Source organism: Hypomesus nipponensis, chromosome 24 (assembly GCF_054491055.1).
Source record: "Hypomesus nipponensis isolate SF chromosome 24, ASM5449105v1, whole genome shotgun sequence".
In the NCBI taxonomy this organism is placed as follows: domain Eukaryota; kingdom Metazoa; phylum Chordata; class Actinopteri; order Osmeriformes; family Osmeridae; genus Hypomesus; species Hypomesus nipponensis.
Genome location: NC_140384.1, coordinates 8,994,116 through 9,009,404, shown reverse-complemented (window position 1 = coordinate 9,009,404; position 15,289 = coordinate 8,994,116). Strand labels below are relative to the sequence as shown.

The window sequence follows — 15,289 nt, the reverse complement described above, 5'->3', positions numbered from 1 at the left end:
ACAGTCATCTGATGATGCATTATATATCTCTACACTTCTTTCGCACTTCTTTCTTCTTTCACAAATGCGTCAGTAGCAGGAAGAGTTCCAACAAGCTAAACCATATTCTCCTGGCTGAATAAATACCTCTATAGGAATCAAGTTACCAATTCATTTAGTGACCAGGTGCAAAGAGGGACTACACTACAGCAATACTACTGCTTTCAAATCAAACCCATGTTAAAATAAAAACTTATGTTTGTAAATGAGTACAGACTAGACGGACGGTGCAAACAACATGAGATGAAATCCCTTCAGTCGTATCGAGATAGAACTCTTCCTCTCCCCTTATATTACTTCCATAAATAGAGACAAAACGTAGAGCACAAATAATAATAATTTATTATGACACAATAATTTCAAATCCATAAAAGGCCTTTCCTGATTCTTGCCTTTACGCGTGCCTACTGCAGCAGCGCTCTTATAGAGTAGCAAAGGCAAAAAAAACACTCCCATCTGTTGTACAACTGGCAGCCATCTTCTATGTGCCTGTTTTTCTTCCGGGATAACGGCTGTTCTACTAACTGGGCCCACACCACTGAGATCACTTGTAGCTGACCCCTCAGCTATCAGCCTCTCTCCCCTCTCTCACAGGAGGTAGGGTTTCAGCGATCAGTTCCTCTCCCTCTCCCTCCCCCCCCCTCTCTCTCTCAGGAGTCCTCTCTCAGGAGATAAGGTATCAGCGATCAGACTCTCTCTCTTCTCTCTCTCAGGAGTCCCCTCTCTCTCTCAGAAGGTAGGGTTTCAGCTGAGCCCTCAGCTTGTCAACACACTGGTTCTTCTCCTCCATGATCTCCTCCAGTTTCTCAACGTACTCCACAAAGCCCTGAACCAGGGAGAGATGGAGAGGCACAGCGAGGGAGCGACGGGGGAAAGAAAACAGCTTTTAGGACGACATGATTCACATCCACCCATCTCTAATTCAGAGTTCATTTAAGTAGGCAGGGTAGGTACTTCACTGATCTCCAAGGGGGGTCACTAACACAATATACACTAAGATAAGATCCTTAACCGGGTCATCAAGGATCACATCCACCCATCCACCCATCTCTAATTCAGAGTTAATTTAAGTAGACAGGGTAGGTATTTTACTGATATCCAAGGGGCGTCACTAACATAATAATAATCAACACATCGATCCAGGGTAAAAGGCTGTGCTTCCACCCGTACGAGGCTCACCATGACGGGATGCCCACTCAGCAGAGTCTCCTCTCTCAAACACAGACGCTCCATCTCCTCCAGCTGGTCCATGTGAGCCTGCAGCACATTCCATCTGAGAGGGAGGGAGGGAGAAGGAGACAGAGGGACAAAGAAGGAGAGGGAGGGAGAGAGAGAGAGAGAGAGAGAGAGAGAGAGGGAGGGTGAAGGAGAGAGAGAGAGAGAGAGAGAGGGAGGGAGGGAGAAGGAGAAAAATTGAGACAGAGAGAGAGAAATTGAGACAGAGAGAAAGACAGATAGAGGGAAAGAGAGAGAAAGTCAGAGAGAAAAGGAGAGAAAGAAAGAAGAGTTATTAAGATATAATATAAACAGATACACAGATTAGTGAATGTGAGAGAAAGCGAAGGAAAGAAAGATAAGATTGTAGATGAAGAGGAGGAACAGAGAGAGATGTTGAATCTAAATGAGATATCATAAAAAAGACAAATAAGTATGTTTACAGCAACTGGCACTTACTGGACATGCTCCAAGGTTTCAAGAGTCTGTGTTGGACAGCCAATCAGATTGGAAGGCCTTGCTGGACGGGGCCAATCAGAAGCATTCTGTTCAGGTCTTGTGCTCTGAAGTGTGTCTGTTGTGATGACAGAACGTGTCTGTGTGTGCTGTGCTGTAGTATGTGTTAAAGGCACAGTGCGTGTATAGCTCTTTTCAAGGTTTCCAGGGGGGTGGATTGTAGAAAGAGAGACTTGACTCATAGTCTTGATTCCAATGAGCTCTGCCAGAGACAACTCCACCTCTCCATCCTCATTCTCTCTCCCCCCTCCTCCACACCTGGTGCTTTCCGTGTCTCCACCCCGGCCCTCTCCCCGGTCTGTGTGTCCACAGGCCAGGGGGTGTCGGTGGGGAGGCTGAGGAAGGAGGTGGTGGCGACCAGCTGCTCTACCTGGAGCTGGGACAGGCTGAGGGGCTCCATGGAGCAGAGGGACCCGTCACCACTGGACTGAGGCGTGGAGGTCTGGGCTCCAGTCCCAGGATGCATACGTGTCTCAGGGGGTTGACTTTCCAGTGGATGGGTTGCTTGGTTTGGGTGCCTGGGCAGCCCCGAGGCCCCTGGTGCCCCCTCTCTGCGGTTAAATGTTGTCTCCCCAGGGCTGAGTCCAGGGCTCATGTTTTGGGATTCTAGAGCCTGGCTGTTGGATGGGTGGTTGTCGAGTTTGAACTCCAGGGAGAGGTCGTTGAGTTTCCCCGGAGAAGGGGAGGTGTCAGTGAGGTCAGCTGGGGAGAGGGGTCTCTCGGCTGGGGCACGGAGGTGGTGGGCGAGGGCTGGCTGGGGGTGGAGATTATTGTCGCTGTTGCTACCCGTCGATCTCATAGTAAAGCTGTCCCCCTCATCTTCCTCCTCTGTGTTCCACTCCTCCTCCAATAGGATATCATCCTCCTCCCCCAGGTCCTGCCTCTCCGGCCACACCCCTCCCTCACCTCTGTCTGACCACGCCCATCGCTCCCCGGACCTATAGGATGCCTGCTCCTGCCCGCTACCCAGCATGCTCTCTGCCCTCACACTGCCCTCTGTTTGGATCCTGACTCTAGCCCCAGCCCCATACAAAGCCAGCAGCTCCTGCAGGCCAGAGGAGACAGGATGGAGAGGAGGACGAATGGACGGAGAGACAGAGAGAGGTGGAGAGACAGAGAGAGGTGGAGAGACAGAGAGAGGTGGAGAGACAGAGAGAGGCGGAGAGACAGAGAGAGGTGGCGAGACAGAGAGAGGCGGAGAGACAGAGAGAGGCGGAGGAGAGACAGAAGGGGGGAGAGACAGAGGGTGGAACTGCTGTAGCCGCTCGTGGTATCTTCGGAGGTGCATCACTCTTTCACTCTGGCTCTCCTCTTTCCTTCTCACTCTTTCGCCGCTGCTCCCTCCGTTCCTCGGCCCCGCGGCTTCTCTCGCCCGTCCTCCGTCCACGTGGCTCTCTCTTCCTCCTCCAGCGCTTTCCTCTCTCCTTCTCACAACATCTCCCAGCTCCATCCACCTCCTGCCCTTTTCTTCTCCTCTCAGCTTAGCTCTCGTTCTCTCCACCCCTCCAACCCTCTCTCTCCCTGACCTCTGACCTCCACTGGCCCCTCCCTCTCTTGGCGTGCCCAAGAGGTCCATCTCCTCTCTTGTTCGCTGTCTCGTCGACAGACACGCCCCTTCCTCTGGGACCACGTCCCCATGTTGTGCACCTCCATTCGGATGCCTCTCCTTCCCCTCTCTGCGTTCTCTGTCGTTCCTCCTCTCCCTCTCAACCTTCGCTCTCTCTCTCCCGGCCCCCCACTGTTCCAGGGTCCTTCCGACGGGGCTGATGTGCTCCAGGACCAGGGCCTCTTCCCTCACCCGCCCTCTCCCCTGCCCGGCGCCCCCACGCTTGGGAGTGGAGCAGAGCAAAGCTCCGCCCGTCGCCAGCCTCAGAGCAGGGTCACCAGCAGGGTCACCAGACTCCCTCCTCTGCCCCAGTCGGAGCCTCTTCAGGGGGCTTTTGGGGCCCTGGGTGAAGCTTCCACTACTGCTGCTGCTGCTGGTGGTCTGGATGTGTTTTGGGGTGGGGGTTACACCTACAGCCCTCCCTCCTCCACCCCCTTTTTTCACCCCTCCTCTTCCTCCTCTTTCACTTCCTTTTCCCTTCAGCTCTTTCACCCTACACAGACAGAAGCACTCAATGTCAGGTAACAACAGACAACTAGTTTTGACAGTTACAGACAACAAACTCCTTCATTCACTGTTTTTTTAAGGGGTTTAGTAGTTATGGAGGACCATAGTGTACTGTAACATTACCATGGTAACACACGCTTCACTCACCGGTCTGCATATCTGAGTGTGTTGAGGGTGTGTTCAGTTGCTAGGTGACTGGGTGAGATGTTAGCAATCATGCACGTCTTTGAATCACCAACAAAGGAGTCTCTCAGAACCTGGGAACAACAGAGGAAACTTTATTGATTGTACAATGACGTCCATACAGTAATCTATGAAACCACCGTAGCTAATGAGAGTTCTTGGGGAGAGAGGGGGTTGGCGTGTGTTGTGTCACCTGTGTGAGCTTGCTCTGTCTGAAAGGTGTGTGTGACTTCTCCTGGTCCAGGGAACGGATACACTCCTTCAGCTGAAAGACACGCAAACACACACAATCACAAAACACGTGAAGCTTTCATTGTTGTAGGTGTGCATGTGTCTGTACGTGAGTGGGTGCGTGTGTATACAGTGTGTATGTGTGTGTGTACAGTATGTATATGTGTGTGTGTGTTAAACCTACAGCCAGGAGACTCTGGTTGATCTCAGCTGCCTCCATGCGGCTCAGCCTGTCTGGCTCCCTGCTGTCAGCTGCTCTCTCGCTCCCCGCCAGGTCCACAAACCACATCCTGCACCACAGACACTCCTGTCAGGCCGGGGGGGGGGGGGTGTAGTGCTGTATGAGGTGAGGTGGTGTAGTGTTGTATGAGGTGAGGTGGTGTAGTGTTGAAGGAGGTGAGGTGGTGTAGTGTTGAAGGAGGTGGTGTAGTGTTGTATGAGGTGAGGTGGTGTAGTGTTGTATGAAGTGAGGTGGTGTAGTGCTGTCTGAGGTGAGGTGGTGTTGTGATATATGTAGGTGGTGCCTGGTGACGGAACTACTAGCCTGCCAGTGGCGCGCTGGGCGGAGTCTCTCAGCTGGATCTGCAGGAGGGCGTGAGAGCGGGACGAAGAGGGGTTCACCCCACTCACTCCCTGGGTGCGCTCTGCTGTACCCCTCCCCACCACCTGCACACATTCTCACAGGAACACGCAGGAGAGGGGGGGGGGGAATGGAGGAGAGGGAGGAAGGGACTGTGTTACCTATGTACTAGCTATGTGATCAACACTCAATTCACTTTATTAATTCAATATTGAGAAGGAGGATACATAATGAGTTTGGGGTGATAAGGAAAGTAGGGGGGTAGTTCATATAGTAGGGGGTAGTTCATATAGTAGGGGGTAGTTCATATAGTAGGGGGGTAGTTCATATAGTAGGGGGTAGTTCATATAGTAGGGGGTAGTTCATATAGTAGGGGGTAGTTCATATAGTAGGGGGGTAGTTCATATAGTAGGGGGTAGTTCATATAGTAGGGGGTAGTTCATATAGTAGGGGGTAGTTCATATAGTAGGGGGTAGTTCATATAGTAGGGGGGTAGTTCATATAGTAGGGGGTAGTTCATATAGTAGGGGGGTAGTTCATATAGTAGGGGGTAGTTCATATAGTAGGGGGTAGTATGGAACCCTCGGAGGGGTGAGAAAGTGTCTGACCTCCAGCAGTGAGCTGACTGACTCCACCCTGACCTGCCTGAGGCCTGTGATCTGCACCACCTTCTGGCCATCCTCCCTCGCAAACAACCTGGGAGGGAGAGCCAGAGAGGGAATCAGAGAGAGACGAGACAAGGGCAAAGAGAGGACGGGAAAGATAGGAAAGAGAGACCAGAAAATAAAGAAACTGACACCTCTTTGATTCTTTTTCTCTTGCACACATACTTTTTCCTGCGATCCAGAAGGTCATAGAGCTGGCCACAGTAGATCTCAAAGAAGCTGACGTAGACCAGGAGAGAGGAGGAGGTGGAGGAGGAGTGGAGGTGTCTGAAGATGTCTCGGGCAGCCAGAGCGTACAGCCCTGGTCTCCCCGGAGACGGGCCCAGCATGGTGTGGGTCTTCCCTGCACCTGTCTGGCCGTATGCAAAGCATGTAGCTTTGCCGCTTTTTACACACACACACACACACACACACACACACACACACAAATGTTTGTCAACTACCACTGGATCTAATTAAAGGACTTGACACACCTGTCTATCTGAAAGCAGTCGGTTTACATGAAATAAAATACTGTCAAACAAGAGATGTGTCTGTCCTGCAGTCTGCAGGCTCCAGAAGGTGTCTTACCCAGCAAGAAGGTGCTGGACCAGGGGAAAGGCAGTGCTCTGGTACACCTGCTCGTTACTGCTCTCCTCCCCAAACACCTGGTCGTAGTAGAACCTGTGCTGAGGGGACAAGAGGACCGGAGAGGCACGCTGTCACCCTCCACACAGGCCTCAACACACACAGATAAACCTGCTGCTCCGAGCAGGAGCGTGGGTTTGTTTTCAAATGTGGGTGGGACAGCTTTATTCGACAACTGAGGATGTGGGCGATAAATATACATTTCGTCATAAAATGTGTGTGGGAGGACTGTTATAGGAAAAAAATCACACTGTTAATGAAGATGGACGACAACAGATTTGGCGTTTTCAAAAAGTGCCCTGGCTCTGAGCGACTGTGTGTGTGTGTGTGTGTAATGCGCAGTACCTGCAGGATGTACTGGGTGAGGTCCACAGCCTCTCTGCTCTCGTGGACCGTCACACACTCTCCATCCTGGACGCTCACCACGTCCGCCTCCCCCCTCCTGTCCTCCGCAGGCCTCAGCGGCCTCTTCCTCACACACACTCTGATCCTCTCCTCTCCCGCTGACCTGCATCACACACACACACACACACACATCAGAACTGCAACTCACACAATAACAAATAACAGCCGATGCAGCACCTGACGACAGGGTGAACTTACTTCCTGTGGGTCACTGGGGAGCTGAGCGGGAGACCGTAGTTGTAGCCAGGAGACTCGGACACGCATGTGGACAGAGGCATCCCATGATCCCCTCTGCCCCTCTGGCGTGTCATCGTCCCCGCACGAACAGGCGTGTCCTCATTCCAGAGGTCGACGCTCTGATTGGTCAGCCTGCTGCCTCCGTGTCGTGCCGCTGCGGTGCATTTCAGCGAAGGTTTGTGATTGGACAACGGTCTGGCTGTCTCTGTGGTCTGAGAGCTGCGGTTGGTCGGTCTTCCGATGACCTGCGAGATCCGGTCAGTGTGGTTGTCACGGAGCCGGACACTCCTGCCCGCCCGGCCGTGTTTGGGTTGAGACCGGGAGGATCCGCCGCTGAAGTCCAGCTGTCTACGTGTCGGAGTCCTTCCGGTGGAGTTTAAGATCTCCACTCCACCACCACCACCAACACCATCATCATCCCCGTGATCGTCCTCATCCAGGGTCTTGACCAGCTGCACCAGGCGGTAGAGCCGGGCTCGGTCGTCCATGTTTAGGACCCCCAGGTGGGGGTAATCCTCCATGGTGAGCATGGACAGCTGGGCAGCCCGGCGGACACCCAGAGCTGCAAACCTGCAGGGACAAACACAGCTGTAGCACGTAGAACTCCCACCAAACACCAACCACAACCTCCAGAAGCTTCTACAAGCTTCTAAAACCCAAGCTTCCAAACAGACAAACTACAAAGGGGTTAATAGTCCACAACGGAAGCGTTTTCAGTCCAACTGCAGACAGATTTGCTCTGCCAATTAGCCAATTAAACGGAGAGATAAAGACGGGATGTTGACATTATGAACCAATCAGAGTCTTGGCCGTAGAGTTGTGACCTCACCTGTGATAGTGACGCTGCAAACCAACTTCATACAGACACTCGTACAGGCATGATGTCATCTCCTCTCCACCTCCTCCTTCTTCTCCTCCTCCTCCTTCCTCTCTTCTATCTCCTCTGACATGTGCTCGTGCACCTGACCCCTGTAAGAGGATTTGTGGTGGTCTCTCCATCAGATTAGCGGTCACTCCAAGCTGTCATGTCCGCACCACAGTCATACAGCAGCTCAACTAATCTAAACTATCGTTTGACATAGTAGCCCACTACTTTATCTATAGTTGCAGGACAACTCTATGCTCTCAACACACAACTCGCTTCCTAGAATACTGTTGTGTTGCTGAGTGATTGCAAGGGCGCTCAGTCAGAACAGGCTGGTAAGCCGACAGCAGGAGGTCGGTGTGATGTCAGTGTTGAAACGTGAGACTGCGTGCGGATAGAGTCGGGGCACAGCCTTGCTGACTGTCTGTCAAACATAGCTGGGCTAGGCCTCAGCCCAACTATGATAAATATAGCAGAGCCAGCCAAGCAACAGTTGTTCCAGCTCTAGCTAGCTACAGTAGTCTTAACAGCTGATGCTATGACATTTGCTTGCACCAAGTGTCAAGGCGCACTTGTCTTCATACTTGGTTTGTAATTTGTGGAATGTGATGACCACTGTACTCGTACTTTGAGAGAAATATGTGGATGGCAATTTTAGTAAATGTAATTCCACATGTATTACTTTCACAAAAGGGGACTCACCTATAAGAGTGTCTTCCTTCGTCCTTTTTGCTCGATGTAGCATAGTTCTGGGAGAATCTACTTTAATTGCTGTATCGTAATGTATCTACTAGAAGCGTCTGCATTTGTCACACACAGCCCAGGTAATCTTCTGATGTTTCCGTACACAGACATCTCCATAACGACGAACGGTTTAAGTGACCGCACTCCTTCCCGCTGAACGCACAGACCTATCAGAAGACAGCTGCGGGGCAGCGAGTGGCGACGAAATGTGTTTCACTAGGGACAATACTAACTGTAACACAAAATAAAAGAACCAAACCCTGTATGGTGCATTCTACAGTAGCGGTACTCTAGAAATGCCTTCTCACAAGGAGAGAGCTCGTATGCAGATACATGCCACAAATTCATACGCCTAACATGTAGGATACAGATAAGATTCTTCTTGAACATTCACGTGCAGTATGTTATTTTGAGATAGCTACGATGTTCAGCTCTCCCAAAGAGTGTAGCGGTGAGTCATTAGCTTTTGACATCTGTCAGTCATTCAATCAGACACATGCTGTTGTAGCATCGCCAACCAGAAAACGGCATGAACCCCGCACAAGCCTCAAAACTCTATAGCCAAGGCACGGGGACATTTAGAGGATTGTTTGATCATCTTTAGTTTGGCAAGTTTGGGGCTGTTTTAAGAACTTCAAGAGGTAGGTTGGCAAATAACGTTTCACACTGGCTGTGACAGCACATACACGCACGCAATTCAATGCACCGAATTACTCTTTCTCAATCTCTCGCTCGCTCACTCTCTCTCCATTATCAGGACATCTTGCTGTGGAAAAGTACTGACATGTCCTCTGAGGAAGAGAATACCTCTCCACCTCCCTCCTCCCCTGCCTTTCTACCTCCCTCCTCTTCTGCCTCTCCACCTCCCTCCTCCTCTGCCTCTCTACCTTCTGCCTCTCCACCTCCCTCCCCACACTTCATTGGGAGGAGAGAGGATATCATGCAGGCCGGGAGAGTGGTGAGGAGGGTGAATGACTGCAGGGATGTGCTGGTCCTCTACTATCAAGGGGAGTTTCATGCCATGGATGTGCGATGTTACCGTAAGGAGTGTGTGTGTGTGTGCGCCTTCTCTACCTGTCTGTGCGCACACACGTGTGTGAGACAGAGATTGTGGTTGAGACCAAAAGAATCAAAGCAAAACAAGAGTACCAGGAATGTGTACATTTCTGTAGGACGAGCAGTGTTCTGTGTAGTCAGTCACTGTGATTGCCTTCTTTGCCCAGATTCAGGTGGTCCACTTCAAGGAGGAGACATTGAGGTAAGGACGGTCTACTGTATATTCATCTAGCCCCAATCTAAATCACTCCCAACCACTAGTAAGAGTTCTCTCTTACTTCACTAATACTGGTCGGCTTGATTGTGTTTGTCGTTGTGTTTGTCTTTGACAGGATTTTAATGGACGCAAGTGCATCGTGTGTCCGTGGCACAAGTACAAGATCACTCTGGAGGAGGGGGAGGGGTTGTACCAGGCTGTCGACCCCTCAGTTAAGCCCCCCAAACCCACCTGGCGCTCCAAGGGGGTCAAGCAGAGGGTTCACAAGGTCACCGAGGCCAACGGGAATATTTACCTCACGCTGAATGACTCAGGGGAGGCTGTGGAGTCTGACATCTATCAGACGGAGAGATACAGGGAGCTCTTTCAGAGGACCCGGCCCAAGCCCTTAAAATGACAACAGGACATGATGTCATGGACATTGGGAACAAGGGATGGCAGTCTAGTTCAATACTTTGTTACTGTACTTGAGTATTTTTTTCTAGTATCAGGACTTTAATATGTATTTTTCTGGCAACTTTTTACTTTCACTTCTTACATTTTATACACATACCACAAGTACTGTGTATTCCAAGAAGTTTGCATCATTGATGATTACTTCTTGAGGACTCTACTATACAACATATACACATAATTGTTTTGGATTGTTTTGTTACAACGTTGGATGATTACCAAATGCACTATAACTTGTTAGTTTTCTTGATTTAGAGGCAGGATTGGTTCAAAATGATCTGCAATGGACTTTAATAGATGATATTAATACATTTTTATATTATTTTGTTTTAGGGAAATATTAGTCCGGTTGTAAAGTCACTGTGCCTTTCAATTTCAATTAATTCCACTGTGTGTCTTCGAAGTTAATAAAAAAATGAAACCAAACAGTTGATTTTCTCAAAAGTTTACTGTTATGTCATTCATCATTGTTTGCAAAAGTTGTCCCTGTGCAGTTGCCGTCCGTAATGTAAACTAACTGTCGCACGTGCGCAGTATTATAGAACTTGTCACCATATTTCTAGCTAACCTGCCAGACAGTGTAGCTTAGCTTTCCTCGGGTGTAGCTTTCTGTCTGTCTACCTTCATCCATTTCTGAATAAAATAACGTGCACCTTGTGAATAACAACGGTAAATATGAGACGTGCAGATAAAAACATGTCTAGTCTATTTTACTGATACTAGTACCATCATGACAATCATCACGCGGTGATATTGAACAGCTAGAACTAGACTGCTAACGACGTTAGCTAGTAAACACTATGTGACCACGAAGTTAGCGAGCCAGCGTGGTAGTTGGCTAGTTGAGCTACCTAGTTCAACTTTATGTATGTGATTAGCTATCTTTATATGTTCACCAGACATTTTAGTTGTCGTTGTCGCATTGAATGGTTAATTTCCATCGTTTCCCAGGTTACAAGACATCATGGCAACGGAGGACAAGAAGCCTGATGCAGACATCAAACAGTCGTCATCTGGGTCTGGGAGCAAGGTGAGGTTGTAGGTAGGGAGCTAGCTTGCTAGCGTGACAAGGTGTTCGAGTGAATTCAGCCGCGTCAGCATATTGATTCCTTCAGATAACTCATGCATGTTTAGACGGAAGACTTGTCAATATACCTTTCGGTTAATGCAGCAAAAACAACTTGATGTTGGACTCGCAAAGACAAGTGATAAGTTTTTACTTTTGTCAATTGTACTGTTTACATGTACTCATTTAGCAGACGTTCTTATCCAGAGCGACTTACAGTAAGTACAGGGACATTCTCCCCGAGACAAGTAGGGTGAAGTGCCTTGCCCAAGGACACAACGTCACTTTGGCACAGCCGGGAATAGAACCAACAACCTTCTGATTAATAGCCCAACTCCCTAACCGCTCAGCCATCTGACCCCCCTACTGTTATTGAGGGCAGCACACTCAACAGTTCACCCTTTGAGTGAAACACTTGTTTCCCTTTACAGTCGAACCCAGCAAAGCCCAACTACACTGTCAAGTTTACCCTGGCAGGACATACTAAGGCAGTCTCCTCAGTCAAGTTTAGCCCCAACGGAGAGTGGCTGGCCAGCTCATGTAAGACACGTTTTCTGACATGTCCGGTCTAAACCCTACCTACCCTATGATGTCCAACTAACAACCACGCTGATCTGAAACCTTTCAGCTGCCGACAAACTCATCAAGATCTGGGGAGCGTACGATGGGAAGTTTGAGAAGTCGATAGCAGGTCACAAGCTCGTAAGTGTGCGCCGAAACGACACAGCTCAGATCATCTAGTCAGACCTGAAACGAGATGGCAGCGTGGTCAGTGGTGTGTGCAAGGGTGTAGGGGGAACAAAAACCCTAAATGCTCCTGCTAGCCCTGCTCTGCTGTTATTATTGATGGGGCTGTGTCAGTGATCTTTTTAATTATTGGTTGGGACATGTCCTTAATGTCTGCCTCTAAAGTTACGCCTGTGTGTGTGTGTGTGTCCTCCAGGGCATCTCCGATGTGTCTTGGTCGTCAGACTCTAACCTCCTGGTCTCAGCGTCGGACGACAAGACCCTGAAGATCTGGGACAACAGTTCGGTAAGGACGCGTCATCGTTATTCTCCATGATCGCTTTAATCCCAAATCACCACGCATCGTCTCCTCTGTCACTTGCAGCAGGACTGGCGTGATGCCCCGGCTCGCGTCATCGACTGCAAAGCTTGTTAATCACCATCCACAGCTTAGGCCCCATCGTATCATCCTCGTTATTCAGATTATCTTCATCATCATCACCAAACAGCCTTCTGCTGTTGTGACTGTGTGTTTATTTGTTGTGTGTCTGCAGGGTAAATGTCTTAAGACTCTGAAAGGCCACAGCAACTACGTCTTCTGTTGTAACTTCAACCCTCAGTCCAACTTGGTGGTCTCTGGATCGGTAAGTCACAATCAATAGCCAGATCCGATCCGATCTGGGCCTTTTGGTGCATGTCTTCTCTCTCTCTCTTTCTCTCTCTCTAGGTCCAATAAAACATACAAAATGCCCCCAAAAATATCTTTAAAAACCTACCGTAAAGCGGACGAGGGCTGTTTATGTGGCGTCTCTGTCTGTGACATCGTCAACTGTACCTCGACGCCATCGTGTCAGAGTTCCAACCAATCAGATGTGGGATTTCACTGGATGTTCAGTTACATTTGAAGAAGCAGACAGTATTGATGAGCTGGAATGCTGCTGAGGTCGTAGTCAGGCCACAGGTGATGATGTCATGGGCTTATTTCTCTGTCTTCCTCCTGTAGTTTGACGAGAGCGTGAGGATCTGGGACGTAAAGACTGGGAAATGCCTGAAGACCCTCCCAGCACACTCAGATCCAGTATCGGCTGTAAGGACCAGGACACGCACACACACACACACACAACCTCACACACACACACACAGAGACAGAGGAGAGAACATCACACATGCCTGTATTCACTCAACGTGTTTGTCAGAAAGACTTACCTGTGTGTGTGTGTGTGTGTCCAGGTCCACTTCAACAGGGACGGGTCTCTCATTGTGTCCAGCAGCTACGACGGCCTGTGGTTAGTCCCTCTCCCCCCACTCACTCACACCAGCATGTACACGAGTATCCAACGTTTTGCGTCGCCACTCATGACGTGTTTGTTTGGTTCCACAGTCGTATTTGGGACACAGCATCGGGACAATGTCTTAAAACTCTGATCGGTGAGTTGGACTGGCAGGAGCTCTTCCTCTCTCCTCTCGTTGTGTCTCTCCTTCTCTCGCCGCTGTCCCTCCTGAGGTACATATCAACACGCTGTTTGTTTTCCCTGCAGACGATGACAACCCGCCGGTCTCGTTCGTCAAATTCTCCCCCAACGGCAAATACATCCTGGCTGCGACTCTGGACAAGTCAGTTCCCCTGAACACCAAAGACAGGCTCATTACGCTGTAGCACATGTACAGTGTGCTCTGTGGATCCCTTTTATCTAACTTTGATCTGATTTCCTCTCAGCACCCTAAAGCTTTGGGATTACAGTAAAGGGAAGGTAAGGAGGGTTCACACACCCTCACACACACATCTATGTTGATGTTGCCCGGGGTGATGACTGAGATGTCCTGTTCCAGTGCCTGAAGACTTACACGGGTCATAAGAATGAGAAGTACTGCGTCTTCGCTAACTTCTCTGTCACGGGAGGCAAGGTGGGTGGTCTGTAGATCTGATAATCACTGCGGTCCAGACTATTCATGGTCCATTTACGCGTGTGTGTGTGTGTGTGTGTGTGTGTGTGTGTGTAGTGGATCGTTTCAGGCTCAGAGGACAGCATGGTGTACATATGGAACCTCCAGACCAAAGAGATTGTCCAGAAGTTGCAGGGACACACAGGTGAGAGTCTTAACACAGACGTGAGGAAGGCCAACAGAAATTTACTCTTCACACACACAGGCATGCTAAAAGTTGCTGTACCGAGAAGTTACTCTGATGCATGAACTCATCTTGGGGTTCCATCAGAATAACCATGGCAACCCTGTTCCACTGTAACCATAGTAACGCTCGTCTGTCTTGGATGCTATGGCAAATGCTCATCCTTATTTGTGTGTGTAGATGTGGTGATCTCCACCGCCTGCCATCCGACAGAGAACCTAATCGCCTCGGCCTCGCTGGAGAACGACAAGACCATCAAACTGTGGAAGAGTGACTGCTAGACCACGCCCCCCAGCCCTTAGCCCCGCCCCATCCTGCTCCATGCTCCTCCCCTTGCCCCGTCTCCTGCCCCCAGACTCCTCCTGTGAAGAGGGCTCATGGTTTATGAAAGACATTTGTGGACAGCCACATCTCGGAGCAGAGCCACTACCGCCAAACCAACCAACAACACCACTGCCATCGTCGTCACTTGCGCAATCTTTGTCAGGTTCCTCGTCCAATCACAGCGGAACACTGGAATGTTCTCCTTAGTTCTCACTCATAGAAGTAAACGTTTGTCTTTTGGGAACTTTAAAGAATTTTAATGAATAGTTTGTGATCAGGCCCTGCATTGACAATGTTTTAAACAGTAACACAACAGTAACACCAGGTGTTATTTATGTTAAAACAGTTGAATATAACCCCGATTGTTTGGCGCCTTAACTCCTGCACAGGGCTTACCACCCTGTGGGATGGAACTGAGATTCACCCCTCCTTCCATAGGTCCAGGTTATGTTGTCTAACCAGCTCTAACTCTCCTGAAAACAAGGTCACTCCCTCCTCCAACCATCCCTTCCTTCCTCCATCCCCACCTCCCCTTCCTCCATCCCTCCCTCTCTTCATCCTCCCCCTACTCCCCATTCAAAGGTTTGTGATGGTTTACATTTTCACTCCCCAGCTTCCTGCTCTGGAGATGACATCACTTCTGTGAGATGACATCACAGAAGTGATGTCATCCGGCTACCACTTAACCTCTGTATCAGACAGGCTCTTTCAGCTTCGGTTTCTTACTGGATGCCTTTTTATGTCATTTACCTTTTCCAGGTCGTGATTGGTGGAGAGTCTGGATTTGTGAAGAAAAAAGCAGAAAGCTTACAGGTTTTTTTTTTTCATGTTGTACAAATAAGGTGTTTGTTTTGTTATTTGACCTGTGAATGAAATTCCTGTTCTGTTTGAACATCACA

General features: G+C 49.6%; 3 protein-coding genes across 4 annotated transcripts; 2 read left to right on the top strand and 1 right to left on the bottom strand.

Annotated features, from left to right (window-relative positions):
* Positions 1–363: 363 nt before the first annotated feature.
* Positions 364–7,950, bottom strand: LOC146233111 (uncharacterized). Its single transcript, XM_084690311.1, is given in 14 exon segments — positions 364–865; positions 1,219–1,312; positions 1,714–1,950; positions 1,953–3,869; positions 4,031–4,140; positions 4,260–4,331; positions 4,482–4,587; positions 4,842–4,963; positions 5,486–5,573; positions 5,708–5,926; positions 6,113–6,210; positions 6,515–6,677; positions 6,773–7,381; positions 7,641–7,950. Coding segments are annotated over 14 exon segments (4,011 nt in total). The 5' UTR covers positions 7,700–7,950; the 3' UTR covers positions 364–748.
* Positions 7,951–8,637: 687 nt separating this feature from the next.
* Positions 8,638–10,572, top strand: LOC146233110 (Rieske domain-containing protein-like). The gene is made up of 4 exons (XM_084690308.1): positions 8,638–9,061; positions 9,178–9,460; positions 9,644–9,678; positions 9,809–10,572. The coding sequence occupies exons 2-4, from the start codon at positions 9,205–9,207 to the stop codon at positions 10,088–10,090; spliced, it is 573 nt and encodes a 190-aa protein (XP_084546434.1). The 5' UTR covers positions 8,638–9,061; positions 9,178–9,204; the 3' UTR covers positions 10,091–10,572.
* A 96-nt stretch (positions 10,573–10,668) lies between these two features.
* On the top strand, positions 10,669–15,287 carry LOC146233109 (WD repeat-containing protein 5-like). 2 transcript variants are annotated; one of them, XR_014742254.1, is made up of 15 exons: positions 10,669–10,815; positions 11,098–11,176; positions 11,644–11,752; positions 11,841–11,914; positions 12,156–12,245; positions 12,493–12,582; positions 12,942–13,025; positions 13,169–13,224; positions 13,320–13,366; positions 13,477–13,552; positions 13,656–13,689; positions 13,769–13,843; positions 13,940–14,027; positions 14,247–14,972; positions 15,150–15,287. XR_014742254.1 is itself a non-coding variant. In XM_084690307.1 (14 exons), the coding sequence occupies exons 2-14, from the start codon at positions 11,111–11,113 to the stop codon at positions 14,345–14,347; spliced, it is 990 nt and encodes a 329-aa protein (XP_084546433.1). In that variant the 5' UTR covers positions 10,669–10,815; positions 11,098–11,110; the 3' UTR covers positions 14,348–15,287. The 2 variants fall into 2 exon arrangements, 1 of the variants encoding a protein (XP_084546433.1); XM_084690307.1 differs by having other exon boundaries at positions 14,247–15,287.
* The last annotated feature ends 2 nt before the right edge of the window (positions 15,288–15,289 follow it).

Bases quoted from the DNA above. Each gene is read 5' to 3' on its own strand.
- LOC146233110 (XM_084690308.1), top strand. From the start codon at position 9,205: ATGTCCTCTGAGGAAGAGAATACCTCTCCACCTCCCTCCTCCCCTGCC. The intron at 9,461-9,643 runs GTAAGGAGTGTG...TTCTTTGCCCAG, and splicing joins CATGGATGTGCGATGTTACC to ATTCAGGTGGTCCACTTCAA. The intron at 9,679-9,808 runs GTAAGGACGGTC...TGTCTTTGACAG, and splicing joins TTCAAGGAGGAGACATTGAG to GATTTTAATGGACGCAAGTG.
- LOC146233109 (XM_084690307.1), top strand. From the start codon at position 11,111: ATGGCAACGGAGGACAAGAAGCCTGATGCAGACATCAAACAGTCGTCA. The intron at 11,177-11,643 runs GTGAGGTTGTAG...TTCCCTTTACAG, and splicing joins CATCTGGGTCTGGGAGCAAG to TCGAACCCAGCAAAGCCCAA. The intron at 11,915-12,155 runs GTAAGTGTGCGC...TGTGTCCTCCAG, and splicing joins CGATAGCAGGTCACAAGCTC to GGCATCTCCGATGTGTCTTG.